The sequence below is a fragment of the Stereum hirsutum genome, assembly GCF_000264905.1.
Source record: "Stereum hirsutum FP-91666 SS1 unplaced genomic scaffold STEHIscaffold_9, whole genome shotgun sequence".
Lineage (NCBI taxonomy): Eukaryota > Fungi > Basidiomycota > Agaricomycetes > Russulales > Stereaceae > Stereum > Stereum hirsutum.
In genome coordinates this window covers 259,949-276,585 of record NW_006763139.1, presented here as the reverse complement: position 1 = coordinate 276,585, position 16,637 = coordinate 259,949, and the positions used below count along the sequence as shown (strand labels likewise).

At 51.0% G+C, this 16,637-nt stretch overlaps 4 protein-coding genes across 4 annotated transcripts; 2 read left to right on the top strand and 2 right to left on the bottom strand.

Annotated features, from left to right (window-relative positions):
- Positions 1-334: 334 nt before the first annotated feature.
- Positions 335-8,168, top strand: STEHIDRAFT_111881 (uncharacterized protein; the record flags this gene model as incomplete). Its single annotated transcript, XM_007305308.1, has 11 exons — positions 335-1,814; positions 1,888-1,961; positions 1,992-2,761; positions 2,834-3,157; positions 3,234-3,809; positions 3,892-4,754; positions 4,820-5,725; positions 5,821-5,888; positions 5,952-6,113; positions 6,180-6,672; positions 6,742-8,168. The coding sequence occupies 11 exons, from the start codon at positions 335-337 to the stop codon at positions 8,166-8,168; spliced, it is 7,143 nt and encodes a 2,380-aa protein (XP_007305370.1).
- Positions 8,169-10,207: 2,039 nt separating this feature from the next.
- Positions 10,208-10,786, top strand: STEHIDRAFT_147751 (uncharacterized protein). The gene has a single exon (XM_007305307.1). It carries the CDS (start codon positions 10,328-10,330, stop codon positions 10,694-10,696), a length of 369 nt encoding a protein of 122 aa, XP_007305369.1. The 5' UTR covers positions 10,208-10,327; the 3' UTR covers positions 10,697-10,786.
- A 659-nt stretch (positions 10,787-11,445) lies between these two features.
- Positions 11,446-13,785, bottom strand: STEHIDRAFT_111880 (uncharacterized protein; the record flags this gene model as incomplete). Its single annotated transcript, XM_007305306.1, has 5 exons — positions 11,446-11,558; positions 11,722-12,029; positions 12,387-12,826; positions 13,008-13,057; positions 13,137-13,785. 5 exons carry the CDS (start codon positions 13,783-13,785, stop codon positions 11,446-11,448), a joined length of 1,560 nt encoding a protein of 519 aa, XP_007305368.1.
- Positions 13,786-14,914: 1,129 nt separating this feature from the next.
- On the bottom strand, positions 14,915-15,513 carry STEHIDRAFT_111879 (uncharacterized protein; the record flags this gene model as incomplete). Its single annotated transcript, XM_007305305.1, has 3 exons — positions 14,915-14,968; positions 15,051-15,278; positions 15,382-15,513. 3 exons carry the CDS (start codon positions 15,511-15,513, stop codon positions 14,915-14,917), a joined length of 414 nt encoding a protein of 137 aa, XP_007305367.1.
- Positions 15,514-16,637: the final 1,124 nt, after the last annotated feature.

Below are 16,637 nucleotides of genomic sequence, written 5' to 3'. Positions count from 1 at the left end.
GGCGTTAGCCGGTCCGGGTAGAACACCGGCTTGGCGAGTGAAGAAACTTGGAAGAAACTAGTCATTCAAGATCGTAGTCAGTACTATTTATCTCGATGCTCGCTTTTCTGCGCTGATGCAGGATAATCACTTACTCTGAATCGAATCAGGATGTATGAATACAACAATCAATGTAACCTGATCGGTAAGAACAGCTCTCGCTTTACTCCCCTCGTCAACCCCTTGTCGACGTCCCACGCCACACAAATACCAGCCTGACGCGCAAGCACCTTGACTGTGGGCGTCCACGAATTGTAGTTTTCGTACTACCCATCTCCGCCATCTCGAGACCTCGATGAGTACCATAGACCCCGTCCGAGCTGCAAAGCTCAACCGTACACTCTTCGCCATCGTCGATGGCAAACAAGCTCTTACTAAACAAAACTCTATCATTTTTCTCCAGGCAATCTGTGCCCAGGAAGACCGCATCGCATGCATTAGCAGGATAACGACGAGTCCAAATGGTCTGACGGCCCTTCAATCTGCTTTCCGTTTCGACTTCAACATCACGTTCTTCAATGGCCTCGCCACAGACGTTCTCACCTATTTCTCGGCCCCAGATATCGCGAATATCGGAGGCGGCAGTCTTCTGAACGACCTTATATTTGCTGTCGTCGAACCTCCTGTCTTTTGGTCCCCATTCAAGAAAGCCTTTCATAACGGACAGCTTCAGGAGCACGCTCAATTATCCTTTTCGTGGCTTCTCTTCCGACTCGTATCCCTCCCCGATCCAAACCAAGCTCTCCCATACCGCGACTACTTCTCCACTTCCGCAGTCTCGGACACCCTCCACGCATCTCCCATCGACGGTGTGAAGGCGCTAGCGAACCAAATTCAGGATATACTAGATGTTGTAAAGGCGAAGGTGTCTGTCGCTGGAGCTGAACGTGGCCCGGGAGGACGCCACGACAATGATTTCGGTGATTATCACGACATCGCCATCCTCCCGACCGCAGAAGAGCTGCTATGCAAGACTAGACCGTTCCTTCGACCAGCCTCCGTGATCGACGATCCGGAGACGATTCCTACACGGCTCGTCACGCACCTCGATAACCAGTTCCGCCTGTTGCGAGAGGATATGCTGTACGAGATGAGATCCGAGTTAGACATCGCTCTCGGTAATTCGAAGGGAAAATTCCGCGGGCTAATCATTAACGGGTTGACCCTGCTCGGCATTCACGCCCAAACGACGTCGTCAGACAAGCAATGCAAGTGGGGCATTACGCTCCAATGCAGTGCTGACTTGCCTTGGTTTAAAGACGTCAAACCCGACAATCGCAAGTCGTGGCTTCTCGACAACAAACGAGTCTTTCGCCACAAGTCGAGCACCGCGCTCATGGTCGATGGCGAGATTGTTGCCTTTACGACGGTCAACAGAGACGAGGGCCTCCTGGCGAAATCACCGCCCATCATTGTTCTCCAGCTCAACGGGGAGAGGAGTATCATTAAAGCTCTTCTCAAGCTCAAGACCGCCAAGAGCGTCAGACTCATTCAGATCGACACGGCCATATTTTCATACGAGCCCGTCCTCTCTGCCCTGCAAGCGAAACAGGGTCTCCCTCTCTCCTCGGATCTGTTATTGTGGAGCCCGGGCACGACGCCTGGCATGTCCTCGCTTTCGCCGGATTCTCTCATCGACAAGCTCCGAAGAGACCCCGACCAGAACATCCAGTTCTTGTTAGACACGCCCAAACAAATTGTTCTCGACCAGGCCCAACACGCTTCCCTTTTGTCCGGTCTTACGCAAGAAGTATCGCTCATCCAAGGACCGCCAGGTATTTCTTTTCTCAAACTAGTTCACGAGATGCTTATCATATTCTAAGTAACCTCTCCTTTTACGATATGTAGGTACGGGTAAATCTTTCATCGGCGCTCTCCTCGCCAAAGCCATCCACGACAAGACGGACGGCCTCATCCTCATCGTGTGTTACACGAATCATGCCCTTGACCAGTTTCTCGAAGACCTCCTCGACATCGGAATCCCCGAAACAAGCCTCGTCCGCCTAGGAGGCAAATCGACTCCTCGCACCTCCTCTCTCTCTCTTCGCAACCAGCCCAGAACGACGAAGCTCTCTCGCACGGATTGGACCGAGATCGATAGTCTGAAAGCCGAATGTGTCAAAGCGGGCGAGAAGATGTCCTCCGTCTTTCAGATGTACAAGGACTTCAATATCCAGAACCGAGATATCCTTGACCATATCGAGTTCGACGATGGAGACTTTTTCGAAGCGTTTCAGGTGCCCACACCTGCGGACGGTATGCAGCCCGTGGGTCGTAACGGTCGTGCCATAGGACCAGACTTTCTCGTCGATCGGTGGATTAGGGGCTGGGATGCGGGAATGTACAAGAGAGAAGACAACGTACGGGAGGGTGAAGGCGCTAGGATTTGGAAGATGCCGACGAAGGAGCGCGCGAAGAAGCTCGCGCAGTGGAAGGAAGACATGCTCAAGGATCGTGTGGAGGCCTTCCATGCCAAGGCACACGAGTACGACCAAATTCTGTCGCAGGTGGAGCGGAAGTTTGGAGAGAGCGACGGTGCGATGTTGAGGAGTAAGCGGATTATCGGGTGTACGACGACAGCGGCGGCGATGTATCGTGACCAGCTCGATACGGTCATGCCGGACGTCCTCCTCGTCGAGGAAGCGGGTGAGATATTGGAAAGTCATATCTTGACGGCGCTGAGTGCGAAGACGAGGCAACTAATATTGATCGGGGACCACAAGTATGTTGGATCCCTTTCTCTCTTTTGCGGCAGTTGTTTGTTCTTAATTACTCACGCGCCTTCTGTTTCTAGACAACTCCGCCCGAAAGTAAATCACTACCTGTTGACCGTCGAGAAGGGCGAGGGTTTTGACCTGAATCGATCCTTGTTCGAACGCCTCGTCTTGAAGGGGTTCCCGCACGCCACATTGTGTGCCCAGCACAGAATGCGTCCGGAGATCTCTGATCTCGTTCGTCAACTCACCTATCCAGACCTCGTCGATGCTGCAAAAACTCAGAACCGGCCGGATTTACGTGGCGTGAAGGACAATCTGGTCTTCATCAATCATTCGAAGCAAGAGGGAGACGATGGGCACGAAAGAAAGGACTCGAATGAGAAAGCTTCCAAGCATAACGCGTATGTGCCCTATCACAATTACCGTTCGGCGACCTGTCCACCAAAGACGATATGCTTACATTTGTCTGCGGCCTAGTTGGGAAGTTAGAATGATATTGAAGATCCTGCGCTATCTAAATCAGCAGGGATACACGTCGGACGATCTCGTTATTCTCACTCCCTACCTGGGCCAGCTCAAGAAACTCCAGGAAGCGCTCAAGAAAGATAACGATCCTATCCTCAGCGAGTTGGACACTGCAGAGCTTGTCCGAGCCGGGCTTCTCACCCCCTCCGCGGCTAGAACGCAAAACAAACCTATTCGGATCGCTACCATCGACAACTACCAGGGCGAGGAAAGCAAGATCGTCCTCGTTTCCCTTACCCGCAGCAATTCCGAACACGACATTGGCTTCATGTCTTCCCATGAGCGGCTCACTGTTCTCCTCTCCCGGGCTCGCGATGCTTTGGTCATGATCGGTAACTCGGATACTTTCATGAAGGCTAAGAAGGGGAGCGACAAGTGGGTGAAGCTTTTTGAGTTGCTGAGAAGTGGCGGACATATATACGAGGGTCTTCCCACGAAGTGTGAACGCCACCCCGATAGGACTGCTCTCCTTTCGTCTCCAGACGACTTTGATTTACATTGTCCTGACGGCGGCTGTGATGAACTATGGTACGCTCAGAATCCCTCTGTCTCTCCGAACGACATCAACTATATAGTTTGCCGCTGCTGACACATATGTGTGGTTCTTCAGCCCGACTATGCTGAAGTGTGGCGTGCACAAGTGCCCACTGAAGTGTCATCAACTCAAAGACCACTCGGGCGTTCTTTGCAAGGTCTCGTTGTCCACTCAATGCCCGAAGGGTCATCCGCAAAGGTACTCTTGTCACCAAGGCCGTCCTACGAATTGTCGTCAATGTGAGGCTGATGCTAAACGCGCGGAGAAGCTCAAGTTGGAGCAGTTGGAGCGGGAGGCGAAGCAGGATGAGGTGAAAAGGGCGTATGAGGAGCGCTTGGCCGAGATAGAGCTACAGAAGGAGAGGGAGAAGGAACTGCTTCGGGACGCAATGCTCAACTTGGCGAGACAGGAGGAGATAAAAAAGAGGGAGAAGGAACTGCTCGCCGCTGCCAGCCTCACAACCCAAGCTCAGGCCTCCCTCGTCTCCGCTGCTGGACCGTCGTTTGCTTCTCAGCCTTCTACAACCCAGCCTCCTAGTTCTTCACCAAGTATCACTTCCTCTTTCAGTATTCTGCAGTTCTTCCAGAGGCCTTCGAACCCGCCCTCCAGTTCTAACACATCTAACACTCCCAATGCTTCTTCTTCGAACAATACCAAGAGCCCCAGCAGCTCAAATACGAATTCGCCTAACAAATCCGCACCCAAGCCACCGATTCCACCCCCTTCTTTCCCCTCCGCGGCGCGCGACCGATGGGAGACGCAGAAGACGAGAGGGGCTATCAATGACGCCATTGACGCGATTATGGCCATGACAGGACTGGAGGATGTCAAGGAACAAGTCCTGAGAATCAAAGATAAAGTGGATACCAGCAATCGGCAGAATACGGATCTTACGGGAGAGAGGTTCCACGTATCGATGCTCGGGAATCCTGGAACGGGTACGTCCATTGTTCAATCATTTTATCTCGATGAATTTTTGTTTATAGTCGGGACCAATCTATAGGGAAAACGACAGTTGCCCGTCATTATGGACAGTTCCTAGCATCTGTTCGCGTCGTTTCCGGATCGATGTTTGTCGAGACAACTGGCGCTCGCCTCGCGAACGACGGCGTGACTGGCATCGAATCACTACTAAAGCAGATGCTCACCAACGGTGGCGGGACCCTTTTCGTCGACGAAGCATATCAGCTCACAGCCACACACGCCGCTTCAGCAGGTCGCCAAGTCCTTGACTATCTCCTCGCCGAAATCGAGAACCTCATCGGCAAAATCGTCTTCATCTTCGCTGGCTACAACAAGGAGATGGAGAAGTTCTTCGAGCACAACTCTGGCCTGACTAGTCGTGTTCCATACACGCTGAAATTCAAGGACTATAGCGACACAGAGTTGATGGGTCTTCTTCAGGGTATGTTTGCGAAGACTTGGGGTGCTCAGATGAAGGTAGAGGACGGTATTGCAGGGCTCTATGGACGTATACTTGTCAGTCGCCTTGGACGTGGTCGCGGTTCTCCTGGATTTGGGAATGCTCGTGCGCTGGAGAATGTCTTCGCCAAAGTTCGGGAGCGCCAGTCCGTCAGATTGACACGCGAACGAGCCAATGGGGGCACGCCGGACGACTTCTGGATGACGAAGGAGGATATTATCGGGCCTGACCCTGCAGATGTCATGATCAAGAGCGAGGCCTGGAAGAAGCTGCAAGGGATGATTGGGCTCGGAGCGGTCAAGAAGACGGTCACGAGTATGTTTGCTATGCTCGACGCAAACTACCAGCGCGAGCTTCTAGAGAAAAAGCCAAATTTGGTGACTCTCAACCGTGTGTTCTTGGGCTCTCCTGGGACTGGGAAGACGACGGTAGCAAAGTTGTACGGTCAGATATTGGTGGATCTCGGTATGCTCAGCAACGGCGAAGGTATGTAATGTTTGAGAACGATCGCTATTCCATTAGCTGAATTCCTTTGGAAGTCGTCATGAAGAACCCGTCAGACTTCATTGGTGGATATATAGGCCACTCGGAGATGCAAACGAAAGCGATCTTGAACACCACGCTTGGGAAAGTTCTTGTTATAGATGAGGTTGGTGCTTGATATCATGAATATTTTATGTCGTCAATCTGACCTGACTGTATTCGAAAACAGGCCTATATGCTCGGCAACGGAGGGTCGAATGGCGCCGGCAACACAGATTCTTTCAAGACCGCCGTCATCGACACTTTGGTAGCTGAGATTCAAGCAGAGCCTGGTGCCGATCGTTGTGTTTTGCTCTTGGGGTATAAGAAAGAGATGGAAGAAATGTTCGAGGTAGGTTGTTTTCTCCATGGCTACTCCGCTATTCATTCGCGGTCTTACTGGGTGCGACCACATCAGAACGTTAACCCGGGCCTCTCAAGACGCTTTGCAATCGACAACCCGTTCATGTTCAATGATTTCACCGACAGCGAGCTCTTGCAGGCACTCGAATACAAAATGCGCGAGCAGGATCTTTCAGCCACCGACGACGCAAAGACAGTTGCGATGGAGGTCCTCAGCCGTCAGCGTAATCGCCCCAACTTTGGTAACATTGGCGACGTTGAGAATCTGCTCGGAACGGCCAAAACCCGATATCAAGGACGTCAATCTTCACTCCCGGCTGCTCAAAGATCACCAGACGCACCGTTCGAGCCCCAGGACTTTGACCCCGACTTCGATAGGAGCAAGAACGCTGCCACAAATCTCGCCACGCTGTTTGAGGACGTTGTTGGCTGCGAGAAAGTTGTCGCCAAGATGTCGCAGTATCAGAACATGGCAAGGAACATGAAAGCTGCGGGGAAAGATCCAAGAGAGGATATTCCTACCAGCTTCGTCTTCAAAGGGCCTCCAGGTGGGCTTGTTATATTTTATATTCCCCACAAATCCGACTAAAACATTCTCCTCTTTGTTTATCTCGAAGGTACTGGGAAGACGACGACCGCTCGGAAGATTGGAAAGGTCTATTTCGACATGGGATTCCTGTCTTCTACCGAGGTAGTCGAATGTTCAGCATCGGATTTGGTTGGTATGTACGTCGGCCACACCGGACCCAAGACTCGCAAGATGTTCGAGAAAGCGCTCGGCCGCGTGTTGTTCATCGACGAAGCCTACCGTCTAGGCGAGGGCCGATTTGCATCGGAGGCTATGGACGAGCTAGTCGGCCTGCTGACACAGGAGACATTCCGCGGGAAGCTCATCGTCATTCTCGCTGGGTACGACCAGGAGATGAACCAGCTGATGTCGGTGAACCCTGGACTATCGAGCCGGTTTCCTGAAGAGGTCGTTTTCGAGAATCTTTCCCCGGAGCGATGTCTCGAAATCCTGCAGCGCAAGCTGAAGAAAAAGAGCATCGTGATCGATGCACTGGATAATCCTTCTCTGTCCGCGTATGTGCGTCTATTGGACTTGATAGACGATCTCTCGCGCCTTCCTTCATGGGGTAACGCCCGCGACATCGAAACAATATCGAAGCAGATGGTCACCCATGTCTTCTCCACAATTCCACCACCAGGTTCTCAACCGTCTGGCGGTGGCCCTGACCAAATTCTTACCATGCCCGATCAGGACGCGGTGGATTGTGTTACTCGTATGTTGGTGGAGAGACGCGAGCGAGCATTCAACTTGCCTCGACAATCTCGTTCGGGTGGGAATAGGGGCCAAGCATACGCAAACGCTCCACCGTCGAACCCGCCGCCTCCGTCCTCTGGTGCGGGGTCCTCAGCTTCCGCCAATCCTCCTCCGAACCAATCCAACGCGAAATCTGGAAAGAAGCCTAAGGGTCCAGACACACCCGCGGCAGCTGGAACGACGACGGACGGGAGAGACCCTGGAGTGACAGACGAGGTGTGGCGCGAGCTTCAAATCGATAAAGCTCTTGGAGAAGCAGCTCGGCAGAAGGCAGAAGCGGAGATGCGGGTGATGGAGCAGGAAGTGCTAGAGACGAGCGAGAGGAAGAAGGCTGCCGAGGCGGCAAAGAAGGCCGCAGAAGAGGAGGCGGCATTGTTGGAGAAGAGGATATCTCAGGAGAGCTCGGTGCGTATGCTAGAGTCTGCACGTGCGGAGGCGAAAGTCAGAGCGGCGGCAGAGCGTGCAGAGTTCGAGAAACGTTTGGAAGAGGCCCGTGAACGAGTCAAGAAGGAGAATGAGGAGCACGCACGGAGAGTCGCAGAATTGGAGAAGAAACGTCAGGAGGAGGAACGGAAGCAGAGAGAGGAGGCTCGAGTGCAGAGCAGAATACGGCAGTTGGGAGTTTGTATCCGAGGCTACCAGTGGATCAAGCAAACCTCAGGGTATCGTTGTGCTGGTGGATCCCACTTCCTGGCAAACGATGTTCTAGACATCAAGTGAACGACATACCCTCCGTGCGTTATGATTCTGCCAATAAATACATGACACATATACCTTGTCCCGCCATAGATGTCGACAATTTCTCCTTGTGCCTTACCTTACAACCTGCCCCGCTTTTGTAACATACTTGCGCGATTCTTTACGATACAAAGAGGACCATTGCCGTGGGAAGGTTCCTTGTTTGCCGTTCAAATAACGGGTGTGATGACTGTCTATGATTTTGAGATCTCGTACACGAGAAACATCGCGGTCGATTAGGTTGCGATTATGTGCAGGAAGAGAACCGAGGCGCTCGTACAAAGTTTGGTCCCATTCTATCCAGCGTTTTTTGCGATTGTGCTTGAGTTCGGCAGCGTGTGTTGGAGAGTAAGGTGAGCCGGAATGATAGGGCAAAGGTAATACTTCACAGAGTCTCCGGGGCCCTTAGGTACTGAAAAGGTCGTCGTGTGGCACCTAAGTGGCACCGAGAGATCATAAGCTACTACCGTCGAGATGTTGGAAATAAGAGCTCCTGTAAGCAGGACGACTTCGACGGTGACGTGCTAGTGCGAAGATCTAGGGATCCCTGGAACAAATCTGAAAGCCTCGTTATGAGCAATATAAATGTGGCTATAAGTTTGAGCACTACGCATCTAGACAGGTTCGCACAAGTACCGATATGACTGTTGTGTCGCGATGAGGAGTGCACGAAATGCTTTGAAGGGTGCCTATTCGGTTGTCAGTGGCTGTGACGCGCAAGAACAACAGAGAGATAGCCCTCCCTTTAAATGCGCCCCTTCAACGATAACCCTCTGAGCTGGATGGAACACACATATTTTGCCAGACATTGAAGACATATATTTGATTATTGCTGCGTTTTGAATCACATGGATTATAATACATAGAGCGATAGACAACGTCATATAGCACACCATTCAGCTCGATCAGCGAAGAGGTTTAGGCCGACACGTTGACCGACCCAACAGGGCAGAACATACGTCGCCATAGGCAGAAACAAAGGGCAAAAAAGCCTGAGGAAAGAGACCCAGTCCAACTCAAAGCAAGGTGGTACGTGTTTCAATCTCGAACATATCGCCATTGAAATTGGAGGACAAGAGTGAATATTTTTGGGTGCGAGAATGCGGACAGAGACCAAGCAGGCAGAGCGATACTTAGGGCCCCTTCGGCAAGTCGAGTCGAGTCGGGTTGAGTTGAGTTGGATCGAGTTGTGCCTCGTGACCACGCGGAGTCACCTAGTGACAGTGTGTGATGGGGTCCAGGGTCACCCGGTAAAACAGGGGCCGGTCTACACCGTGCCTATCTTCCCTCATCGCCGCCCTCGATGAGCTCAACGATGGGGAAGGTGCTTTATTTGTAGAATTCTGTCCACCGAATGAAACTGAACGAGGCAAGTATCATGGAGAAGCCTCGATTATTCCACACATTTTGCTGTATTATTCAGATCTACAGTAAGTGCACCTTAGTGCCATCCGGAGATGGTGCCAGTGCGTGTGGGCTATCACGGACAATGCGCGGAAATGGTCGGGAAATCACGCAAAGCACGGACGACTCTTCCTGAAGTCACCTCGGCTTCCTCCGTCCAAGAGTGACAACGGGCCTGTGATCCGACGGCAAGAGCAACTCGAGCTCCCACGAGAATTGGCGGGGAAGCCCAACTCAACCCAACTCGACTCGACTTGCCGAAGGGGCCCTTAGACGCATATGAAGGATGTACGGTACTCGCCATGCTGTCAATTCAAAATTCATTACTTATGTACATCACCCGTACGATCCTCTGGAAGGACGTCTTCCTGACTCGAGGAATTCTCTCCTTCAGCATCGAACGTCGCTCCTGAAACCTGAGGCAACTGCGATGGGCTTTCGCGCAGAGAAAATCGGCAAAATGATATATTGACGAGTGTAACAACCTAGTACCTGCCTGACATTCCGACTGTAAGTTGGTGTAGGTTAGACGTGTGTTGAGTGAGGGTAAGTCAAGTTTACTTAATTAGCACGGTTTAACGCTCCGATCAATTCCTTCGTGGAAAAAGTCGTATGGTGGCTATCAAAATGAAGCGTATCAGCAGCACCTTCTGAAGTAGGCTACCGTCCGAGACCTCGACGGAGAGCGTAGTTGACTCGCGCCTCGCGCCAACCATCCACTGAAACCATCGATAGCAATGGTTAAAGGTTCGACGGAATATCACTCACATTATACTGCTGAAAGACCTATTCCTCCTTCGCCAACAGCTGTGCCACACCAATACAATACTCCCAGCATACGTCACCATCCCAGCGCACAGATCCTACATCGCCCTCATTACCGTTCGCACCCTTTCGCACCCTCCAAACTCCCTAAAAATGCAACAACGATACATTGCCGGCCCATAAAAATCCGTCCCTTTGGATCCCAATTTGCGACGTCCACATACACGCCGTGGTCGAAGTCGTGGTGTAGCGCCTGCCACTTTTGTCGCCGACAAGGAGACTACGCGGGTTCAAGAGAGCCGGGGAAGTTGGAGATGGATTTGGCGGAGGCTTTGAACTAGCGGATCAAAAACTGGAGGGTGCTGGAAAAGACGTCGGCGGAGCTAAGATGTTGGGCGGGGTCGTCTTGAATACGACTGCTGTGAGCCTGAGATCGATGACGTATCAGCGAAGACGAGCCAATCTGGATGAGCTAAAGAGGGAGATACAAGGAACTGAAGTGGCTGCGTCTCGCAAAGAGACAGTAGAAAGAGAGAACGAAAGTGACGGTCAGAATGAAGAGCTCACTGAAAACTCGCCATGATGCGGGCCTTCGGACCAGGCCTACGAGTGTTTCAACTTGCTGTCATTGTCTATGGACTGTGTCGAGCCAAAATAAGTATATTGCCTACAGAAAGGAACACAATACACTCGCCCTGTGAGGCGGTTCGACTACTCAGCAAGTAGAAGCGAGTAGAAAGTAACAAGAATAATGCTCGTGTGGAAGGAGGGGCGGTTGAAGAAATGCGCACGACTGATTTTAGGCGGAGACTGAACTGACAATACAGTATTTGATTCTCACGCACTTGTCGTCTTTACGAGCCTAGCTAGTATCAGTACAACGGTAGTCCCCAGAGCATCATTTTTTTCTCCGGGACATGACGCGGGACCGGTTGGTTTATTGTTGGCGGTTATGGGCATGATAGGTTGGTTTTTCGGATGCCGTGTGTCTATGCTCCAGTTCTCTTGTATTGAGGAAATCGACCGTAAATGGTTTCTTTCATGTCGTGAGAGATGATGCTGTCGTCCTCGACCTGCGCATTTGTTGCCTCTACATCTCTGGATCCCCCTCCGCAATATTAATACTCCACCGTGCGGGAATCATTATTCCGTATCTGAAGAGCTTGCGGAGATCGGTGGAGGTCATGCCGTAGGCAGAAATTGCTGCAAATGATCAGGTGGCATCGATAACAGTGGTGGTCCGTGACGGTGGGCTCAAGAGAAAATGATATAACTAGCGGTATTCTCCTTCGCATGTCCACTCAGCCGACTTTGAGGAGGTAATGAATACACTAATAGGGCCTATCTGCCCTTCGTTGTCGTTAACGATTATCGCCCTCGTCCTCGGTATCTTCCCAGCAGTCATCTTCCCCATCATAGTCTTCTTCTTCCGACTCTTCATCTTCCAGACTATCACCACCTCCACCTATCTCATCACTCTCGTCCTCATACATATCCGGGTCATCCATCTCATACCTCGGCCCGTGGATCGACCCTCCCATCTCCGCATCCTCAGTATCGCAGTCATCCGTCTCTTCCAGCTCGATCCCCCTCTTCTTGCAGAGATTCTGGATGTCCCTCCACACCGTCGATGGAAACGCCGTCCGATGACTTTCTCCTTCTCTCGGCCTCTTTCTAATGTAAAGCCTCTTCAAATTCGGTAGGACACCGGCAGACTCGAACACCTCTGCGAATCTCGCGAGCTCGTTGTCCCAGATACTGTACTTTTTCGACCGTAGGTTCGTGGGAAGATTACGTCAGACGTGACCTTCGCCAGACCACGGTTCGTTTGGTTGGGCCACGCGTGACGAACCAATGAAATTGTTCGCGGAAGGATCCAAAAATTGATTTTTGGGCGATTTTGGCGCAAATCGGTCACGATTTGCTGTTCGTGGGCCCGCGCATATGCGTGACCATCGGGGCAAATATGTTCGCTGGCGCACCCTGCGTGATGTGTGACGAACCTACGATCGAAAAAGTACAGTACAATACTTCGGCCTTTCGAGCGCTTTCCAACCCTTTTTGAAGTCCTCCGGCTGAATATATGACGAGCTCAACCTCACGTACGCCAGGACCTCCATCTTGGACAGTGCATCGCCGATATCCAACACCCAATCCTTTGTTTTGTGTTTGTCGTGCTTCTCGCTGTAATAAAAGTCCATTTTCAACGTCTGCAACGAACTGCTCCAGTTCCGAAGAGCGGTGGCGAGGGATTCGGAGTTATCGAAACCACAAGATCCGCCACGTATATGGATGTAGGCGACGCTGGGAGCGATGCGGGAGAGCGCGACGATCTGGTGAGATTGAAGGGTGCCACAGCGGAAGTCGAAATGGGTAAGTGCGAGGCAGGAATTGGGCGTGACGGAGAGACGGGGAAGGGCTTTGACGGAGGCGAAGTACTCTTGGTGAAGGACTGGCGCCACAGTGGCGAGCTGGCCAAAGGTTCGGTCCGTACTGTACAGTTGGCCGGCATGTCCCGGTCGTGGCTTTTACTTTCGCATTCGTCTACTCCTGTTGTCTTATCCGTTTGCCTCCCTGAACCGTACCCATAGGCTATACATAATTCATTCTTGCTTGCTCTCTTGTCCCTCGCATACACTGCAGCTCGCATACCAACACTTGGCGCATCGCCTTCCGTTCGGCACGAGTTTCTTCACCCAGTTCTGCAATAAATGAAGTGAGCGATGGTGAAGTGGCGTACGTTTAAAGATCGTGTATTGAACAACAAAAAACGAGACTCACCGTCCTCTCCAGCTGGTGGGTCATCACTAGCACTACTTCCACTCTCTTCCTCGTCGTCCGTATCATCGAACTCTGCCCAGCCAATCGTATCGTTTTGAATAACCACACGCTCCAGCGAAGGCCAGCCCTGAAGCATGTTTATGAACTCCTCCAAGTAACAGAAATAATCGCATTCGATATCCGTCGTTCCTCTTCTGGAGAGCTCAATCTTCTTCATTCCCTTCCTACTTTTCATCGCATTGACATCCTTCAACTCGTCCAGCTCATACCCGTTCCATCCGGAGACTTCTACGCCCTCCAAATTCGGACATAATTGGATCGCCTTCGCTAAAGTCTTCGTTTCTCCTTTCATGTAGCGCGCTGAGGTAAAGTGGATGAATCGGATGAGGGAGGCAAGGTGAATGTTCTCGGAGACAGTGCGTGAGAACGCGCGAATCTTCCACAGAGTGGGGGTCTCCCCGCCACCGGAGATGTAGACGTCGGAGTAGAGAATTTTGACGGCGACGGCGTGGATTTTGTTGAATACTCGGGCGAGGCGAGGAAGAGTGCGGTTGGGGGAAAAATCGAAGGGCGAGCGAAAGTGGTTGGTCATAGATATGATCTTCAGGAGTAGTTCGATTGGGAAGTCGTCGAGGGTTGGTGGCGCCATGTTGGGATGTTGGTATCAGGTTATCTATTCATTTATAGGCATAAAGTTAGTTTGACTCGTCAGACCCAAAGAGAGTGCTTTTTGAGATGTAGAATTCAGCGAAGGCAGCAGAAAATTCGCGGACGCGTCGCGAAATAGGGGCTAATCGCGTACTGATTCTGGCGCGAGTCCACAGCACCAGGGTAATGCGGAAGTGTGGAGGCAATTTTATATCGAATCAGAAGCATAGAATTCAGGATGCTATACACTATGCCTCGCAACCCCCCCCCCCCTACATGGATTTGACCATAGACGAGGATGCCCTAACGGACTTGTGACATTTCTGCCAGGACTTATTCCCGTGTACCTCTTACGAAAAGCACAGAATCCACTTGTGGATGTTCCTGTAAGACTCCGAAATCTGAATATGTATGATATACAACCTGAAGAAAGCATGCTTGGAAGCAGCCTTTGTTCATGTCTGTGTAAGGCGACGGCGAATCGGGTGGGTCCTACGAGGCCAAAGTACGCACCTTACTATACAAGCATCAACCAAGTCTGTAAAAACGTGAATAAAGTTACGATTTCACAGATAAGCAGTAGGGAGAGCTCGCCAGAGGCTTGAAGGAGACTGAGTGCAGAGAGGAACAAGATGGAAACTCACGTCCGATTTTTCTCAAAGTGGCGCCCCCGGCATTCCCCGGGGAGACTGCTGGGGTGGTGCGCCACACCATCGATACCTACAGGCTTCAAAAAGGCATAAGCCTCTGGACAGACATGGAACCATATCATGACGCAGCACCACACTACATGAAGCATTAGCAAAACCACTCGATTCGAATTCGAGCCAAAATGCTTGTAACAAATGGTTCCGACAAGCGCAGAGCCAGCATATAATTCAAACACGGCAAACATTCACAAGACACGTACTAAGTTTTACACTGACTATCACACTATCAATTCAAAGACCGTACCTGTGATACAGATTACCCGAGCGCTTCGTATCATTCGAAGAGCAGAATAAACAGAAGTATTGTGCAATAATGACGTCCATGAATATCACGCAAAGGCATTTACAGCTCGATATGTTCACGCCCATCAACAACACATCTAATGCTGCGAGATGCATGAGACTACACCTGCGTGTGGCTTAGTTGACATTGAGAGTGATGTCGACGGACTGGAGAACGGGGAACCATCCGGCCTACACAAGGTGACACGGAACGCGGATCAGATACCGGAGCCTAGCAATATGCAACAAAAGCACAAGCTTGATTTGTACTCACCGCTCCCTCCGACAAAAAGAACCGTGTAGCACCTATCGCGACCTCTTCTCCGCTGAACTGCTCTGGTACCTGCAGGCTGAAGCTCTCGAACTTTGTCGTCCGACCCGGTATGTTTTCTGTCGGGGCAAATGTGCCAGCGTACAAAATCTGCTCCAATGCTGTGTGAGAATCAGAAGACTTGGATATGCCAATAACTATTGAGACGTCGGTGGTGGGTGCAGAGGAAATCTAATAAAGGAGACGGTTAGCAACCGGCAAAGTGATTGGATATTGTCACCATAAAAATATATGGGATACAGAAATACAATATGACATGGGGAGCCATACGTACGTCCTCTTGCACAGTCACATTAACTGTCTGACCGGCTCTGACGGAACTACCGTCCGCAGGGGAGATGATTAAAGTCTGAGCGAATGCAGAGGCGACAAAGCCGAGGGACAAAATTGTGGAAAGGAACTGCATGATTGAGGGCAGAAGAGGAAAAATTATTTGAGCCGGGGAAAACTCAGGGGTAAGGTGGCTGCTAGGAGTGGTTGGGCGAAGAAGTGAGTCAAAGAGTAGTTTATATAGACCACGAGAGCCATGAGCTGAGCCATGATACCCGATCTCAGCACAGTTTGTGTAGTGCTGCTGCACAGAGCACCGGCAAGCGCAGTCAATTGAAGGGTACAATGTGTTTCACAAAGACGGATCACGCCGTAAGCCCTCAGCGCCCATGTAGAAAGGTCAGCAAGGCCGTTGCAGTCAGTGCCGGCAGATGATCATGGCGATAGTTCACCGAAGGGCAGTGGCGCATAAGTCCGTCGGTGGCCTACAGTTTGTAGGGCTCGACGGATGTGGCTCGAGTATGAGAGCACAAGTCAAGATTCATTCAGAGAAATGAATAGCACAGCCTTGAGGAAATGAGCTAGTACGCCACCAGAGTTTCGACTTCTATTGCTACGGAGTTATCGAGTCCATTCTTGTGAATAATCCTTAGTAGAATGACGCGTCAGTTCTCATAATAAGCTGCCTAAGCCAACAACTTTACGATCGTCTATGTACTGACTAGTCACACTGTCAAAACACATGACTGCTCAGAAGAAGAAATACAGAGATGCTGGAGTGATTGACAGAGCTGAGGTGGTCAATGAAATCACCACCTCCTTGATATATCAAGGAAGGCGTAGTATACTTAGCCATTGAAACCAGAGGGTTCAGTAAAGTGACTCGTCTCAGTACTTTAGAGTACTGAGGCTTCTGGGGCACTATGGTATAGTACTGTGCTAGTAAAAGTGCGCAATGCTGGTTTGTGGGTACTATAGTACTTTTGCTCGTTGTAGTACTTTCTGCTGGTATAGTACTTTTCGCTTGTTTAGTACTTTCTGCCAGCCTAGTACTTTCTGTTGCCGCAGTATTTTCTGCTGGTGTAGTACTTTCCACCCTCGTAGTACTTTCTGTTGGCGTAGTACTTTTCATCGGTGTAGTACTTTCCGCCCTTGTAGTACTCTCTGCTGGCATTGTACTTTCCGCCGGTGTAGTACTTTCCGCCCTCGTAGTACTTTCTGTTGGCATAGTACTTTCTGCCCTTGTAGTACTTTCTGCTG

What these genes read in the sequence shown, in the direction of transcription:
- STEHIDRAFT_147751 (XM_007305307.1), top strand. Translation starts at nt 10,328, where the DNA reads ATGGTTAAAGGTTCGACGGAATATCACTCACATTATACTGCTGAAAGA.